Raw genomic sequence first — 17,857 nt, 5'->3', positions numbered from 1 at the left:
TTAACTTTTTTTATAATTTTATCATCCTAGTTGATCATATAAAATTACTAGAATCTTACTCTCAAACTATCTAGCTTCCCTATTCTCTTTCACCTTTTGACTTAAGTCACATGTGGCAAGCACTACATTGGTGTGCATGTTTTCTCTTTTACAAATGACACTCTTTCTCCTTCAAAATAAATTCTTGTGTCATGTGATGACCCAAATTTGTTTTCTTTATCCCAAATATTGACATCAACAATAAGTAGGTGTTGCATGTCACAATTGTTTAGTTAAACTTTATAAATCTTCTCAAAATTGTTTGTGTTCACTAGAAAAAAAGTCCACTTTTTTTTGCCTATTTTATAACTTTGAATATTGACATACTTCATGAAACTTATGATCTATTTTAGTACAAGAATGGTAAAAAAGAAAGATCCAACCTTTGAACTAAATTCATTTTAACACATGGTACATAAATATAAAATATCTCACATCTTCCACTAAATTATGGTTTATACTCATGAATTCTCAAACTTGGATTTCTTGAAGACTTAATATATACTTTTAATAATTGATCGATATTGGTGTAAGTACTAGACACATAGCAAGATGTGTTGAACTCAACGTTTGGTAGTAGAGGTTGGATGCTTGGAATGTTGGATGCTTGGAAGTGAAAATTGGATGCCTAAGGTATGCGGCCAAGAACTTGTCGCATGGATCTTGTTGCCTAGGATTTGGACGCTTCGTCCGCGTCGCTTGGAGAACAACACATGGATCTCGTCGACTGGTTTTTTTCGTCTGGAAGTTTGAATGCCTAGGGTATGTGATCAAAATTTTGCAAAACAAAAACTTGTGAAAGTGGTTGAGCCGCAGAGCACTCTTTCTTTGAGATGTTTCATGTCTCTACCACGGATGCAAAAAGATCTTGTAATTTTCATATCATTTCTAAGATAAAACAACCAACTCGATTGGAATTGCATCAAAATTTATTAGAATACTCAACAACTAATAAGACAAAATGAACATTTTAAGAGACAATAAAATACTATATGTTGAGCGAAAAGTGAACAACGCTGTCATTCGATAAGTAACCAGCCTCAACCGAAAATGATAAATAAATGATTTAATACATTTAATAAGTACAAAACATTTAATTAAAAATAATATTTATATCATTAATTTACTCATCACACATGTACAAACAGGGTGTATGCAAAGATATCAACACAAACCTTCATTTATCCATCTCCTCGCATCTTCTAAAACATCAACACCCTTTGAAGCCAAAACCATGACTCGAAGTTAAGGGTATTTAAGAGTCTTCTATTCACTAATCTTAACCATGTAAGAGTCCCATAGGTGAATAAAATATTAACAGAGATATTTCTCTTTATAAACAAAATTTTGATCAATAATTAATAATCACTATGCACATGGGTCGGTTCTTCAAGGCCATAGCGGCAGTTAATAGAGAATGGGACAACATATAGGAGGTTACACTTCCACCATCTTCTATTCATTCTAATTTCAATCCTTCCATTACATTTACTTAGTTTTTCCTTCTTTTTTTTCCCAAAGGCAACTACGTTAAGTTAATAAAAAAAATCAAACTATTTATAAATGTAACAAAAATATCACACGTAGATGTTGATAAACACTAATAGAAATATAGATTATGAAATTTCGTTTTAGTTACGAATAGGAAAATAATTTAAAAGATAATATAAAAAATGAAAAATCATAAACCATAATTGATTCCTAATACCCATTTTTACTACTATACTAACCACTTTAAAAGGACTATTCTAAATTGACGTAGGTAATTATTATTGAAATCGATTAAATAATTTTTATGAAAAAAACAAAATATGCAAGTATATATTTAAAATTTATAGTAAAAATGTTAATAAAAAATAAAAAATAATAAAAACTCTATACTAAATTTGTAAGAGAGATAAAATTTAAGATTTATCAAAAAAAAAAAAATAGGTGGGACTAGAATTAAATAAACATTAAAATATGTTATTTTAACTTTTAATTTATTATGAAATATAAATTTTGTTATTTTAGTATGGGGAGAATAATTTATTATAAAAAGAATAAAATTTGAATTTTTGGTAGAAAGACAATGCGAAGTTGGAAATTAGTTGTGAAGGACAGAGGAGAGGAAAACGAATCTGCCAGGTTGGTCTACGTGTTACCCTTTTCCTTTCTTAATATTACATGATTTCCATTATCCCACAATTGTTTTAAAATGAAAAAATCAAATCAAATCCAGTGAAGAAAAAGAGCATTTGACACAATATTTATTTTTTAAAAAAAAAGTTTAAATGCAATGAATTTTATTTTTTAATAATTTTATTTTAAAATCTTTTAAAAAATATAATAAAACAACAAAATATTTGTATAGAACAATTTTAGAAACGACAAAAGTTAGGCTACCATGAAAAATACTAAAAATGTTACGTCAACACGTAATATATTTAGTACACCATCGATTAGATTTAATTATTGTTTGTTAGACGATCGTTTAAATTTACTAATATATTTGATAACACGGATAATATATTTGGTACACTGTTGTTCAAATTTTGTTATTACTTGGTACAAGATTGTTTAGAAGTTTGTTATATTCATGAAGATTTATTTTTTTATGTAAATAATTCGTTAAATATTTTATTTTTGAGAAAATCTCAAAGGTGTTTTCAACTTGAATAATTACTATGGACAAAAATTAACTCACTCTGGTCCTTTCTAGAATTAGATATTTGCACTAAAGCAAACTTATTTAAAAATGAATAAAAAAAGATAAAATGCAAAAATAACTAATTTTCTTTTTTAAGATTTGAAATTACCATTAGTGCCCCTTATTTAAAATGGAAAAAATAAAATAAAATTTAATAAATAAGTATTGTAATTTTTTAAAAATATAACAAAATCACAAAATATTTAACGAAAACGAAAAAAACCCCATCGTTTAAATTCGTTTAGATACGTTGATTTAAAGCTTAAATTTTTTTAGTGATGAAGGATCTTAGGATAGATTTGAGATGAATGTTGGCTTAAAGTTTAAATTTTAGTGATGAATGATCTTAGGATGACATTAGTGACTTGGAAAATTACTAAAATATCTCCATCCTCACGCAAGGCTAGCTCGTTACGAAATGATAAAGTTAAGTAATAAGTGCACACTTAGCAAATAAATATTAGTTAATTAATTTCATATTGTTGTACTTATTTGTTAATTAATACAAATTAATTTCATACTGTAAATTTAGTTCACATACCTCTATTTAAATTGATTAAATATTAAAATATGAAAAATTCTCTAATTTTTAGATAGAAAATATGTAAATATGTTGTTAAAATTTATAATGAAAATTTTCATTTATTAAAAGTAGGAACTGAAATTGAATATTTAAAATTACATAGAATAAAATTGAAACTTGTAGGTACCAAATTGATATTTTAACGTAGTATAGGGACGAAATTGATATTTTAATATTATATATATTTATTGGCCCACAAATAGAGTAAAAAGTAAAGATATTTTTATAATCGCAGAAACCAAGAAAAAATGGATCAACGGTTAAAAGCAATCGATGGATGCTTCCATTCCATCTTCATCACATGGAAAGAATGGAACAAGATTCCTGAATTTCGCCTAAAGAAACTTGGATCCAGAAGACTTCAACCTCAATTTGTAATAGATGAAATGATTTTCAAACGAGAATCATTTCACCCAAATCAAGAACAAAAATCCATTCCATTAAATCAATGAATGAATGAATCAATCAATCAACAAAGATTAGAAGAAGAAACAGAGTCAAGTAATTAAAATCTACATTCATCACTTCACTCTTTCCAAATCAAGAATTCCACATAAGATATATATATTACAAAACTAAAATCAAATTAGATCAACAAAACAAGAAATAAGAAACAAAAATCAGAACGACAATACGGCTCATCTCTTGTAAGATCCAAGGCTTTCGACCTGATCCATGGACGGCGAAGAAGGAGAAGAAACGCCAGAAGCCGCAGAAGCAGCAACCATAGCCAAACAGCCCTCACTCCAGGCTCGTCTGATCGGGTAGGAGACGGACTTATGTTTAGACAAGGAATGAGAACAGCGTCTATTATCTCGGTCGTGAAGAGCGCAGCTGCAGTTCTTATGGTAAGGACGGCGGTCGATCCCGGCGTCGGGGCCAGCGATGCAGCCGTGGTAGACGCATCTGAGAAAGGCGTCGGCCATGGAGAAGAGCGTGGGGGAATGGCCGGTGCCGGAGGGGGTTTGAGGGAAAGAAGGGGAAGGGAGAAGAAGGGGTTTATATAGGGAGTGAGGAAATTAAAGGGGAGGTTGAAGGGAAGACAGTTGTCGGGAAAGTGGAAAAGGGGGAATTAAGCGATGTGGGATCCGTGTGATGTGCGTTGGGAGTTGGCCTACTTTGCTGCTTGCCGCCTTGCCATGTGATGCCATTCGGCCTTTTGGGTTGTACAAGACATTGACTCACTCATTGTTATTACTATTTTTATTTTCTCAATAAATTATTTCGTGCCTTTATGCTTGTTTTTGACCATATTCCAATTCTCTATTTTTTGAATGAATTTTTGTATATATTAAATCCATGGAAATGTGGAAATGTCGATGAAAATATCAACACGTCATTGATGGAAAATAATAAACAATGTAAGGATATTAAACAAATATTTACTATATTTATTATATGTTTTAAATACTTTTACATATTACTATTATAGTTGGAGTCCTAAACATGGATGAGCTATAGCAATCCATCTCACGAACTTCAATTTGATACCTTCAATACCCCTAGATTCAACACTTTTAACCTTAAGTTTTCATTAAATATTCACTTTTAATCTTTAATATTTATTAACTATTTTAAAATAATTATGGAGTGAAATTTGAAATTTACTTTTAACCATTATAAAATATAGTAAAACTTAATTAATTACGATCGTTTTAAATTAATTAATAAAAATTAACTTGAGAATATTTAATGAATCAATGTTATAAGTGTAAAACTTAATATACATCCACCAACTTGAAATAAAACTTAAAACCTCAATAGTAAAATTATAATATTTTGAATATTGAGACTAAATTAGAGCCAAATTCAAAATTTAAGAACTAATTTTATAATATTTTAAAACTTGGGAACAATATAAAAATTAGACCTTACACGTAGAGAGATAAAAAAGATGTATTTTCATTTTTGCCATGAGCTTAGCTATGTCCCCGTAGACAAAATGTCTTAGGTTTAAATCTTCCATCCATACATTTTCTTAATCGTATTTTTTTTAAAAAAAATACATATAATTTTTTTATGAACTTTAATAAAAGTAGCAATTGAATTCAAATATTAAAAAAAATAATTCGAAGAGAGTAAAAAATATGTATATTAAATTATTATCTATATTAAAAATATTCATTAATGTTGGTATGATCGCACCCTACATGTATTAAAAATCTTCATAATATGATGATTAAATCAATTAAAGTTAAATATTAAATTTTTATTAAACTATTTGCTTATATTTTTCTTTTGTTCTTAGTTTGACTTTGACATGCTAATATATTTTTTTTGTCTAATGGAATGCTTTTATAATTTTTTACATAAAGAGTATATGACTTGAACATTGATAATACGTGTTTGATGTCAATTGATCTTTAATAGAAATTATTAAGTTTGCAGTACTTGTGTTATGTTTATTTATGCGAATATAATTCGATCTTTAATAATTAATCATTTTGATTCTACATGTTGAAGACATATACTTAATTTGAGGAAGCATGTGAATGTTCTTGAAGTTGAAGTATTAGAAGATCGTGTTTATCTTTAAAGGACTTGCATGAGTATTTAGCTTCCAAGTGTTTTGGAAAGTGTTCTAATTGTTAAGAAAATTCTCTTTAGGTTGGCTATGAAAAATTCTCCATTTATAGAGTTTTTATCGTTAGTTTGGGTTTGGTTGGTTTATAAACCTAACACTTGGGTCTAACTAATTGGATTTTGGGTTTAGTTTGTCTTTAGGACAGGTTAGACCTATTCTTTTTGGCCCAATCAATACTAAATCTATCAAAATTCATTAATTCAATCAAATCTTCAATTTCCACTTCAAACCCACAATGACTTTAATGAGTCTTCAATTTGATAATTTGAAACCTCATCGTTAATTTGAGAAATTATGTAATTTTTTGTAATTAGTCTAAAATTTCTTATTCAACCACACTAATTGAATCGAAAGAAAACACACATCTCCAGATAATTTTGTTAAAGTGAAAATATGCAAATAAAAAAAAATTGTTAATTATAATGATTGTTGTAATCAAAACCTCTATGATCTATCGATCCATTCTCTAAACTAACAACAATGTTACGGTTTCACCTTTAAAAAGGATAATGGTACAAACTATAATTGAACATAAGTGTTATTCCAACACGACTGTGGAACTATATAATCAAACTCAAATATAATACATCAAATTTGTTATTTATTAAGAATGGTTTGAAACATGGCTATGGTTAGTTGTTAATGTTACCATTTCAAAATTTAGAGCCTTTTTAGCCTAATGATAGCAAAACTGGGAGACCGAATCTCCCCCCTCATACTATATATATTAGGTGAAATTATACTAATTTAAATTAAAATTTATGGAGTTGAAAATTTAAAAATTTTGTTTGTAGATCATGATTGGGGTTTACTTCAATGAAATTAGGGTTGAAAAGAGTTGGGATTCTGTTAAGAATAAAGTTGGGCTTAAACGGGCCTTAAAGAGGAGTTGAAGGCTTTGAAGCTTACGTGCCCAGAAAGTTAATGGATCCCATTATACTTTGTTGTTTTATCCAACCACCGAGTCGACGCCACCGCAAGGTTCCGCTTTGTAGCGGTTTATTTAAGAGTTCGGGATTTGGATTTATGGCCTATCTTGCACAGGCGTACGATGGCCGGAGGAAGACGAAGAACGAACCATGCCAAATCCAGTGATATCTTCAGGAAGAACAAGACTAATTCCGCCAGAAGAAGATCGGACCCGCCATCAAATTTGTTTGTCGATGGAGGGTTTTTATCCGATTGGCAGTTTCAGTTATCGCCGCCCATTTCCGCTCGAGGTGCGATTTTCTCTTTCTCTGCATCGGTCTTGATCATTTTCTTTCTACGTTTATTGATTTTGTTTTGCCATTTTTTCTTTAGAGGGAAATTCTAGGGCGAAGGGCAAGTCTGGATCAAAATCGGCTACCTTAGATCGTAAAAAGATTGCTTCATCAAGTGGGACTAAACAATCCAATGGTTATGCTATTGGCTACGAGTACCCTTCTGCTCCGAATCAGGTATTTCTTACTTGATTCACCGTTCTCTCCTCTTTTAGTCTTCTTTATTCTTTTGTTCTTTATGTTGAGTTTTCTTTTCCTATTAAATGTTTTCTTTTCTTTAATTGTTTTTAGCTTTTCTTGACGCATTCTTTATCTCAGTGTGTTAGAAAGTCTGGTTACATGAGATATACTTCTGTCTTGGCTTCTTGATACTTTCTTTTCCTATCAAATGTTTTCTTTTCTTGAATTGTTTTTAGCTTTTCTTGGCACATTCTTTATCCTAGTATGTTGGCAAATTTTGTTTATTTCGAAGGTATTTTACTTCTTGTTCTTTTATTATGTTACTGTTCTATGACATTATGTCTTTTTATTGAGATGGGGGGACTCTTTTAGATTCATTTTCAAGAATTTCTTTTGGCGCTTTTCACAGGAAGATTTGCAGTCGGAATCCCGTGGTCTGCAGAATGATGCAGAGTGTAGCTTGGACGACTCGCAGCCTTTTATATTACTTAATTCTAAGAGTAATCAAATTGTCGCCTATGTAGATGAAAATCCACAATTAATGGCGGATAATTTAGAATTTACTTATGATTATGGTACTAGTTTTGTGTTAGGTGATAGTTCACATAGAGGACTAGGGTTTCAAGATGACGATGAACTTGTTACAAAGCAGAACACAGATGATGATTCAGCCACACAAGTGGAAGAACAAGGAGGATTATGTACTGGTTCATTATCCTTTGAGAAGGAAACTGGTACAGATGAGAAGGTTGATGGCAGGGTAGGAGTTGAAACGGCTAATGAGATGGTAGCTGAAGCCTCACCTTCCAACAAAAATTCAGATGATATGTACTCTCCAAAAAATTCAGGTTTCTTGTCAATTGGTGGTGTGAGATTATACACCCAAGATGTATCTGATGAAGAAAGTGATGATGATGGGGAGTCATCTGATGGAACTTCCGAGTACTCCGAGCCTTTAGAGTCAGATGAATCATCTGAAGGTGATAGCTCTGTGGAAATGTCTTGCAGTGGTTCCGATATTGATGATGAGGTGGCTGAAGATTATCTTGAAGGGGTTGGTGGAAGTAAGAATATTTTAAAATCCAAATGGTTAGTAAAACAAGAGTTGCTAGAGTCTGGTGATGATAGTTCTAGCAGTAGCCTTGATGACACTTTAAAGAAATTAGGCGGTATTGCTTTGCAGGAAGCATCAAAAGAATATGGAATGATAAAAACTAGATCAAGAAATAAAAGATCCGTTGTTTCTAGAGATCATTGGTCAGCACTGGCTCTAGATGACATGCTAGTAAAAGATATTAGATCTACATCAGGTAGAAAGCAAAAGAATGCTTCTCAGTTTGCTCGTTCTTGGCCTCCAAAAGCTTCGACAAGTAAAGCTACTAGAAAGTATCCCGGTAAAGATCTCATTTTCTCGGAAAATTTATTAATCACATAGGTTGTCTTCTCTTTCTACGATAAGTTATTCAATCAATTGAATGAAGCACATATAAAAGTAGAAAAAAGACTCGATTCCACTAGGGGAAGTAGAATAAAAAGACTTGCAGTGTAGTTCATACCCAAATTTCTGAAAATAATTGAACCTGCGAGAAAAGGAAGAAGGATTTGCTTCATATAAAGAGTTCTAGGTAATTTACCCCAGAAACCTTAACTTGATTCTCTAAAATATGGCCTCCAGGGAATAAATAAAGCAGAATGCAGAATAAGGTCTACTCTGTGAAATGGCTGTAATTCCTTGTTGCAGAATATCGGACTTTAATATGTAGACTCTGGGAATGAAGGGAAAAGTTTTAGTATTCCTAATTGACTTCTGCTCTTGTGTCGTGTGCAAGTCATCTAGTAAACTTTTGATATGCAATAATATTGCAGTTGTTGTCAGGTGAAAAGAAGAAATATCGTAAAGAAGCTATTGCAGCAAAGCGTCGAGAAAGAATGCTTAATCGGGGTGTTGATCTAATGCAAATAAGTCTGGTATTATTTATTTTTTTTTTTCATCCGGTATTGAATTTTCTCTAAAGTTTTGTTCTACAAATAAATCACTTGTGTAGTATGCACCTGAATTATGGATAGTTAAGAACCTTGTTCTACTGAACATCTCAAGTCCAGTACTGCATTGTTTCTTTTCACAAGGTCTTTAACAATGTATTCTCATTGCTCCTTCTTCATAAAAACAAAACGTACAATGGTAGAATTTGTAATTGGAAGCATAACTATTTGATGTACAATGTTATTCAATTTTATTGCTATGTTATATAAATAATAGTCCGTAGGGTGGGAGAGAGGGGAGTGTAAAACAATTAGAGAATAGGGTGGGAGGGATCAAAGCATAAGAAGACAACGGGATTGAAGAGGGTTTTTCTTTTTTCTTTTAAAGAAAAGAAAACTGTGCTCTCGAGTCATGCATTTCTTTGATCTGCAGTAGGAATGTAATCTTTGTTATCATTTCTATTCATTTGCAATTTCTCCATGTAAATATGGCCTTATTGTAGCATATACTTCACTTTGCACAAATTGCCTTCTTTGATTTTTGCATATCTAAACTTCCAGTTTCTTTGAATTGTAGAGATTGGAGCACATGGTTCTCAATAAAGAAGATATGTACGCTTTCCAACCTATGCATCCCCGTGATTGTTCCCAGGTATGTAGCATGCTACTTCACTTGCAGTTTGTTATCAGTTTGTGCCATGAAGAGGACAACGTTCCCAGTAATATTTGTCCTTGTAGGGTGTAAACTTGATTGATTCCTTTAAGGCTGCTCCATTCTGGATCCTTTTATTTTGTCAATAATGACAGTTGGATATCATTAGGTACGACGATTGGCAGCAATTTACCGCTTGCATAGTGGATGCCAAGGTTCTGGTAAAAAAAGGTAAATGTTAATTTCTTTTCTTTTTTGTCATTTCAGTCATTAACTGCTGATGCTTAAACTTCGCTGTAATTTGTTTCTCAGGTTTGTAACGGTAACTCGAACACAGCACACTGGAATGCCATCAGCAAGTGATCAAGTTCGCCTTGAACAGGTTATTGAAATCTTTTGGGTTTGAGAATTCTTTTCTAAATGTTGTCGGACTCAACTTCTTGGATGGTCCACAAACTTACTGTTTTTATCCCCCTTTTCTTCCCAAATCTCAGCTAATTGGAGCAAGAGACGAGGATAATGACTTTTCTGTTGCGGAAGGCTCAAACATAAAATCACGGGGCAGCGACAGAAGCAGAGAAAAGAAAAATACCAAAGTTCGTGGTTTGCACACATTGGAATTTGATCAATCTGTAAGCAATAAGTCGAGGTCAAAGGGTTCTGCAGGTAAGGGCTCGAGTCAGAAAATGACTGGCAAAAAATATGCTGATCAACCAGTCTCATTTGTATCATGTGGAGTAATGCAACCAGAATTAATGGAAGTGAGACAGGTCCATGATGCTAATGATGTAGACAAAGGTAAGGACATTGTAGCTACATCCGAAATGATCGAGATGATCACTAGTAATGTCAATAATACGGATATAAGTAGGGATAGTATTGGTTCGTTTGAGCTGCACACCAAGGGTTTTGGGTCAAAAATGATGGCAAAAATGGGATTCGTGGAAGGCGGAGGATTAGGGAAAGATGGTCAAGGAATGACTCATCCCATTGAAGTGATGAAACGACCAAAATCACTAGGGTTAGGCATCGAGTTCTCCGAGGCCTCGACATCTGCCGCTGGTGATAACCAAGCAAGTTGGGTATCTTCTGCCAGAACGAGGTCCGGTGCTTTGGAAAAATCTAAAAGAATTGGTGCTTTTGAAGTGCACACTAAAGGATTTGGGTCAAAGATGATGGCGAAGATGGGATTTGTTGAAGGCATGGGATTGGGAAAAGATTCACAAGGGATAGTCAACCCTTTGCTTCCTGTTAGACGGCCTAAAGCTCGAGGATTGGGAGCCAAAAGTTAGATATTCAAGAATAGATGTTCGTTTCATCATGTTGCTAATACATTACTTCTCTTAGATTCTCACATTCTGTGTCAATGTCCTTAACAGAGTAAGTACAGTGCAATCCTGTTATTTTCCTCAACTCTTCCTCTTAAATTAGTGATAATGAAAAGACAGAAACTTTATTTTCTTTACTATTAAGAATAAGGAGTGTTCATGGGTTGGGTTTTCGGCCTAAAGCTTACAAACTCTGACTATAGGCCTCGGATAAGAACGTATGGCTAGGGTGATTACAAGAGTGAGGAGACACGATAGAGACAAGAATTTAAAATTAGACCTTTAAATGTTAAAGGACAAAATAGATACTAAATACTAAAACTTGCATGAGTAAATTGCAAGAACCACCATATATGGTGCTTCAAATTTTTATTTGCAAAATTGAGCCCTCGACGTAGTTCAATTTTTATCATATTTTATCAATTTTTATCGTTTGAGGTTTAATTTTGAAGGCTTAATATCACTTACATCTTAAGGATGTAATTGCAACTACTTATTTAATAAGGTTGTTTTTGTCCCATGTGCTTAAAGTTGATGTCTCGGATATAACCTTAGATACAAGTTTTGAGCTTCTTTTTTATCTGCAGCTCTCTTTTTCCTCTCCCATGTTTTCTCATGCTTTTGTTTTTTTTTTTTTCTTCTTCTCCATGTTATCACTTTTCTTCTCCAGCTTTTCCATCTCGCTTCTTCTTCTTTGTGGCGATGAACAAGGTGATCTTTGAATTATTGATTTTATTTTAACAAAATTGTATACCGTGACTATTTGGTTCTTCAATTATTAAAACTAACACTTAAATCTTCATGTTTGAAAAATAGTTTTAGATGGTCTATAATTTGATTTTGATCGTTAGTTGATTGACATAAAATAATTCGGTAAAATAGTGTGTGGCAACATAGATCAAGCTCTTTGATACAACCATCGTTGTGCTCTCCATCATCGTCATTCGTAGTTCATTCCCGCCTTACAATATATCAACACTAGTGAAACGTTTTCAGATATGTTTTGTTTTGTAATACTAACCAAACGAGTCGATGTTGTATTGTATATTGATTTCTCGTGTTATTTGCTGATGGATATAAATCAACGAAGAACTATTATTTTCCTATAATTTTTGGTCACTGTGAATTTAGTTGAATTCAGGATCTTTTTTACAAAGAACTAACTGTGGTTGGGAAACTACAAAAATTGGGAGACCAAGGTATGCTTCTGATATCACTTTTAACACTTCTTTGTATGCTTAAAGGGTGGTTTAATTTTTGCAATTTGTCTCTTTTGCAATTTGTCTCGACTACATATAAAATTCTTAGTATTTAATTTTTTTTTTCTTTTTTACATTTCTAGAAGTACAATTCTAAATTCTCATGATCTTAATCCTGTCTTGACTCTTGGCATTTTCTCAAGTCCTAATGTAACATTTGCCTCCCAATCCTCAGAGCTTTAGGCCATCTAACAGGAAGCAAAGGGTTGACTATCCCTTGTGAATCTTTTCCCAATCTCATGCCTTCGACAAATCCCATCTTTGCTATCATCTTCGACCCAAATCCTTTAGTGTGCACTTCAAAGCACCAATTTTTTTAGATTTTTTCAAAGCACGGGACCCCGTTCTAGCAGAGGATGCCCAACTTGCCTTGTTATCACCAACAGTAGATGTTGAGGCCTCGGAGAACTTGATGCCCTAACCCTAATGATTTTGGTCGTTTCATCACTTCAATGGGTAGAGTCATTCCTTGACCATCTTTCCCTAGTCCTCCAACTTGTACGAATCCCATTTTTGCCATCTTTTTGACCCAAAACCCTTGATGTGCAGCTCAAATGAACCAATACTATCCACACTTATATCCATATTATTGACATTACTAGTGGTCATCTTAGTCATTTTGAATGTAGTTACAATGTCCTTACTTTTGTCTACATTATTAACTTCATTGACCTGTTTCTCTTCCATTAGTTTCGGTTGCATTATTTCACCTGATACATTAGCCTATTTTTTGCCGGTCACATTCTGACTCGATCCCTTACCTGCAGATCCCTTTGACCTTGATCTATTCTGGCGACGAGGTATAGTACACCAATATTGTATGCTGTAGTAATATAGTACACCAATGCTATTTGGCCTATTAACTATATCCATATTATTGACATTACTCGTGGTCATCTCGAACCTTTCGAATGCAGCTACAATATCCTTGCCTTTATCTACGACATTAGCATCATTGACGGCGACGATGATGAATGACGGCGACGATGACAACAATAATGATGACAATGACGACGACGACGCATTAACTCTAGTTGCATTATTACTTCATACAATACAATCAGGACATGTTGATCAACATATACTTTTTGTTCATCATATCTGATTTATTTCCTGTCAATAACAACATTTTACTGCTTTGTAACAGTAAACCGAAATATCAATTTCTGTTTTTTAAGAAATTGATGAAAATTAATTTAATTATTTTTAAAGCAATAAGATATTAACACAAAGGATGAGAAAAAAAATATTTTTCAAGAAAATCAAAAATCATTTTTACTTAAAACTCTTTTTAGTAAATCGAATAAAACTGAACTTTTGATGTGTTTGGAAAGTTCTTCGGAATGATTTTCGAAGACCTTAAAAAATTTTAAAAGGACTGCCTGTGAAAAATTATCAAAACACAATCTTATAACTAAACATTAGTGATGTTGGGCCGAAAATCAGAAAAAATGGAGATAAATGCAAGAAATTCAAGTGTCAGGTAATCATAATCCTAAACTTAGTAAAGATCTATCTCATCCTTATCATTATACTTCTTTATTCTTCAATTCTGATCTCTGACTTGAGCGTCGGAGTCTTTTTTTTTGTTTTGCAGATTCTCCTTTCTCAAATTACAAATTTACGGTTACCATCGAAGCTTAGGTGCGTTTCGTCACATTTGCTACTAAGAAAGATTATGTGAAATAAATATATACAAAAACGAATGTGATTACTAATTGAAGAGGACAGAATGGTCATTTTAATAGATTGGCCACAACTTCTAGTCTTTCGTCTTCACCAGTCCACCGTTACGGTAATTTAACACGCCGGGAAGGAAAACATCAAATCTATTAAATTCTTCTTCAAGCTCGAGGAGTTTGGAGCAGCAGCTGCAAATTCCTTCCTCTGCCGGAGATTTTCCTTCCAATTTTCTATGTCTCAGGTCAGTTTAACTTCGTTCTTTCTTTGATTCCTTCTTCCTGGAACTTCCATTTCTTGTTCTCTGATTTCGTTTTTGTTGCCAGTTATACGTTATGTGAATTCCTTTATTATTATTATTTTTTTTTTGGTGAATTTGAGAGCTGCTGTAGATTTACCGTTTTGTTATCCACTTTTGTATGTGACTCTTCTAGATCTGACTTTAATCGAGCTCGTACTCTTCAAGGATGGAGTTTTTGGGTGGATTTAGGATCTGGGTCTTATCCCTATGTTTGATTTTTCAATCTGGATATGGGTTTTATCTTCCGGGGAGTTATCCTCTAAAACATGTTGTGGGTGATGACTTATCTGTCAAAGTTAATTCTATAACCTCAATCGATACCGAAATGCCGTTTAGCTATTACAGTTTGCCTTTCTGTAAGCCTCCAGGGGGTGTTAAGGATAGTGCTGAAAATCTTGGTGAGCTTCTTATGGGGGACCGAATTGAGAACTCGCCGTATTTGTTTAAGATGTATAAGAATCAGACAGATGTGTTCTTGTGTCAAACGGATCCATTGACTGATGATCAGTTTAAGAACTTAAAGGAGAGGATTGATGAGATGTATCAAGTGAACTTGATCCTGGATAATTTACCGGCAATCCGGTATACCAAGAAAGAAGGCTATCCTTTGCGTTGGACAGGATATCCTGTAGGAATCAACATCAAGGGTTCCTACTATGTCTTTAATCATTTGAAATTTAAGGTTCTTGTTCACAAATATGAGGAGACCAACGTTGTGAATGTAATGGGAACGGGAGATGCTGCAGGTGTGATCCCATCAATCAGTAAACAAGAATTAGATGTCCCGGGATACATGGTTGTTGGATTCGAGGTTGTACCCTGCAGTCCTTTGCACAAGGTGGAATTAGCTAAGAACTTAAAGATGTACGAAAAGTTTCCAAATCCTGTTCAATGTGACCCTAGCAGTGTATCAATGCAAATTAACAAAGGGCAACCTATAGTATTCACGTATGAGGTTACATTTGAAGAGAGTGACATCAAGTGGCCTTCTCGATGGGATGCATATTTGAAAATGGAGGGTTCAAAAGTTCATTGGTTTTCAATCTTGAACTCTTTGATGGTGATAACATTTCTAGCCGGTATTGTTCTTGTAATTTTCTTGAGGACTGTCCGACGAGATCTTACACGTTATGAGGAACTTGACAAGGAGGCTCAAGCGCAGATGAACGAGGAGTTATCTGGTTGGAAGCTTGTTGTGGGGGATGTTTTCCGTGCTCCAGCCAATCCTGCACTTTTGTGTATAATGGTTGGTGATGGGGTTCAGCTTCTAGGGATGGGAATTGTGACCATATTGTTTGCTGCTCTCGGGTTCATGTCCCCAGCATCCCGTGGAACACTGATTACAGGTATGCTATTTTTCTATATGATTCTCGGTGTCGCAGCAGGGTACGTTGCTGTACGTCTTTGGAGAACTATCTGTTGTGGCGACCACAGAGGATGGATCTCAGTCTCATGGAAGGCTGCTTGTTTCTTCCCTGGCATTGCCTTTCTAATTCTTACTACACTGAATTTTCTATTGTGGGGTAGTGGAAGCACTGGTGCCATTCCTTTTTCGCTCTTCGTTATCCTACTTTTGCTGTGGTTCTGTATATCAGTTCCTCTTACTCTTGTTGGTGGGTACTTTGGTGCCAAGGCACCTCATATTGAGTACCCTGTCAGAACCAATCAAATCCCAAGGGAAATTCCACCCCAGAAATACCCATCATGGCTTTTAGTACTTGGCGCTGGCACTCTTCCATTCGGCACCTTGTTCATCGAACTCTTCTTCATCATGTCTAGCCTCTGGATGGGTCGTGTTTATTATGTTTTCGGGTTTCTCTTTATAGTGTTGGTGCTTCTTGTTGTTGTTTGTGCTGAGGTATCCTTAGTGCTAACCTATATGCATCTATGCGTAGAAGATTGGAAATGGTGGTGGAAGTCTTTCTTTGCTTCTGGTTCAGTTGCCTTATACATCTTCTTGTACTCGATTAATTATCTCATCTTTGATCTTAAGAGCTTGAGCGGACCCGTCTCAGCCACCCTCTACCTTGGTTATTCACTCTTCATGGTTCTTGCAATCATGTTCACCACTGGAACAGTTGGATTCCTCTCATCGTTCTGGTTCGTGCATTACTTGTTCTCTTCTGTGAAGCTGGATTGAGTAATCTCATCATGTCCAAACTCCTGAAACCATTAAAAGGTGCAGCAAGCAAGCTCTATGCAGATGTTCTATCATGTATTAGTCATTGGCTTTGTTTTTTTTTTCACTCAATTTGAGCATGGATCTAGATAATGTAGCAACAATAATTGGTTAGAAGTTTTGCTTCCTATTGTTTTATGGAGCTCATTGTATGACATTTCGAACCTGAGTTTACTTTCAGCTTTTTTGTTATAGAAAAGACCAATAGTAGCTCATTATAAGTGGTGGGTAGTTTACAACTAAATGGTTTACATTGTATTTTTTGCTTTATCAAAACCATATATTTCTCAGCCTCTAGCACTCGAAAAGTTCTGTTTTTAATCTTTGGGGATACATGGTAGAGCGGCAATGATCCTCGTCCCTCCCCGATTTACTTGATGTTGAAAGAGCTTTTGATGCATGAAGTTCGAGCATCGATCAAAATCTGAGCTAGTAATTTGATTTGGGAAGGGGTCAAGTTCTACCTCAAACATGTATATATATCTTCAATTTTTTCACTTATGATAAATTTTTGCTGGTCCCACATGTTCAATGAATTGTAAACATGTATATAGTGTAAAGTAGTAGAGCTAGATTGTTGTTACAACATAGCAAACTTACTGGATGATTAATTTGAACAAAATTTGATTTTATCAAAATTAGTTGGATTTGTGGAAATTTTTGGATTGTTAGTTTGTTAAAATTAGTGGAGTGAATTAGCAGAAATTGAATTAATGGTATTAATTGCAATATTTATTTAAGTCTTAATCAAAAGTTTAGGGTGGAGTTTGATTTAATTTATAACCAGTTTAAGAATACAAGATGAATTTTTTTCCCTTTTACTTTTTCTAGTTAATTTGAAAAATCGAATAAAGAAATAAATGGGGTAGGGTCCCAGAAATTTCTATCTTACAGGTACTAAAGTCCTTTGATTGATTGCTCATTTCAAAATGAATCCACAAATCACATCTTTATTTTCACTCTTCACACTAGTTTTCTTCAAACAAAAATCGCATTTAAATGATAAAACTATAAAAAAATATCAAAGTATATTTACGATAGATCGTAATAGACTATCATAATGTGACATAAATAAATAACAGTCTATCAATGATAGATCGTAATAGACTATCATAATAGTGATTTTTGTTTTACTATT

At 33.6% G+C, this 17,857-nt stretch overlaps 2 protein-coding genes across 3 annotated transcripts; both read left to right on the top strand.

Moving 5' to 3' along the window:
- The first annotated feature begins 6,846 nt into the window (after positions 1 to 6,846).
- LOC103487380 (uncharacterized) lies at positions 6,847 to 11,437 on the top strand. The gene is made up of 8 exons (XM_008445676.3): positions 6,847 to 7,115; positions 7,198 to 7,334; positions 7,747 to 8,731; positions 9,214 to 9,305; positions 9,898 to 9,972; positions 10,142 to 10,203; positions 10,285 to 10,354; positions 10,467 to 11,437. The coding sequence occupies exons 1-8, from the start codon at positions 6,947 to 6,949 to the stop codon at positions 11,262 to 11,264; spliced, it is 2,388 nt and encodes a 795-aa protein (XP_008443898.1). The 5' UTR covers positions 6,847 to 6,946; the 3' UTR covers positions 11,265 to 11,437.
- Positions 11,438 to 13,888: 2,451 nt separating this feature from the next.
- On the top strand, positions 13,889 to 16,963 carry LOC103487379 (transmembrane 9 superfamily member 11-like). Of its 2 annotated transcripts, XM_051081573.1 has the most exons (4): positions 13,889 to 14,042; positions 14,157 to 14,203; positions 14,308 to 14,483; positions 14,674 to 16,963. In XM_051081573.1, exon 4 carries the CDS (start codon positions 14,707 to 14,709, stop codon positions 16,678 to 16,680), a length of 1,974 nt encoding a protein of 657 aa, XP_050937530.1. In that variant the 5' UTR covers positions 13,889 to 14,042; positions 14,157 to 14,203; positions 14,308 to 14,483; positions 14,674 to 14,706; the 3' UTR covers positions 16,681 to 16,963. The 2 variants fall into 2 exon arrangements, with proteins under 2 accessions (XP_050937530.1, XP_016899800.1); XM_017044311.2 differs by lacking the exon at positions 13,889 to 14,042 and having other exon boundaries at positions 14,066 to 14,483.
- Positions 16,964 to 17,857: the final 894 nt, after the last annotated feature.

The sequence above is a fragment of the Cucumis melo genome, chromosome 2, assembly GCF_025177605.1.
Source record: "Cucumis melo cultivar AY chromosome 2, USDA_Cmelo_AY_1.0, whole genome shotgun sequence".
NCBI lineage: Eukaryota > Viridiplantae > Streptophyta > Magnoliopsida > Cucurbitales > Cucurbitaceae > Cucumis > Cucumis melo.
Note: the sequence above shows the minus strand (reverse complement) of the source record. Positions and strands in the feature narration are given on the sequence as shown.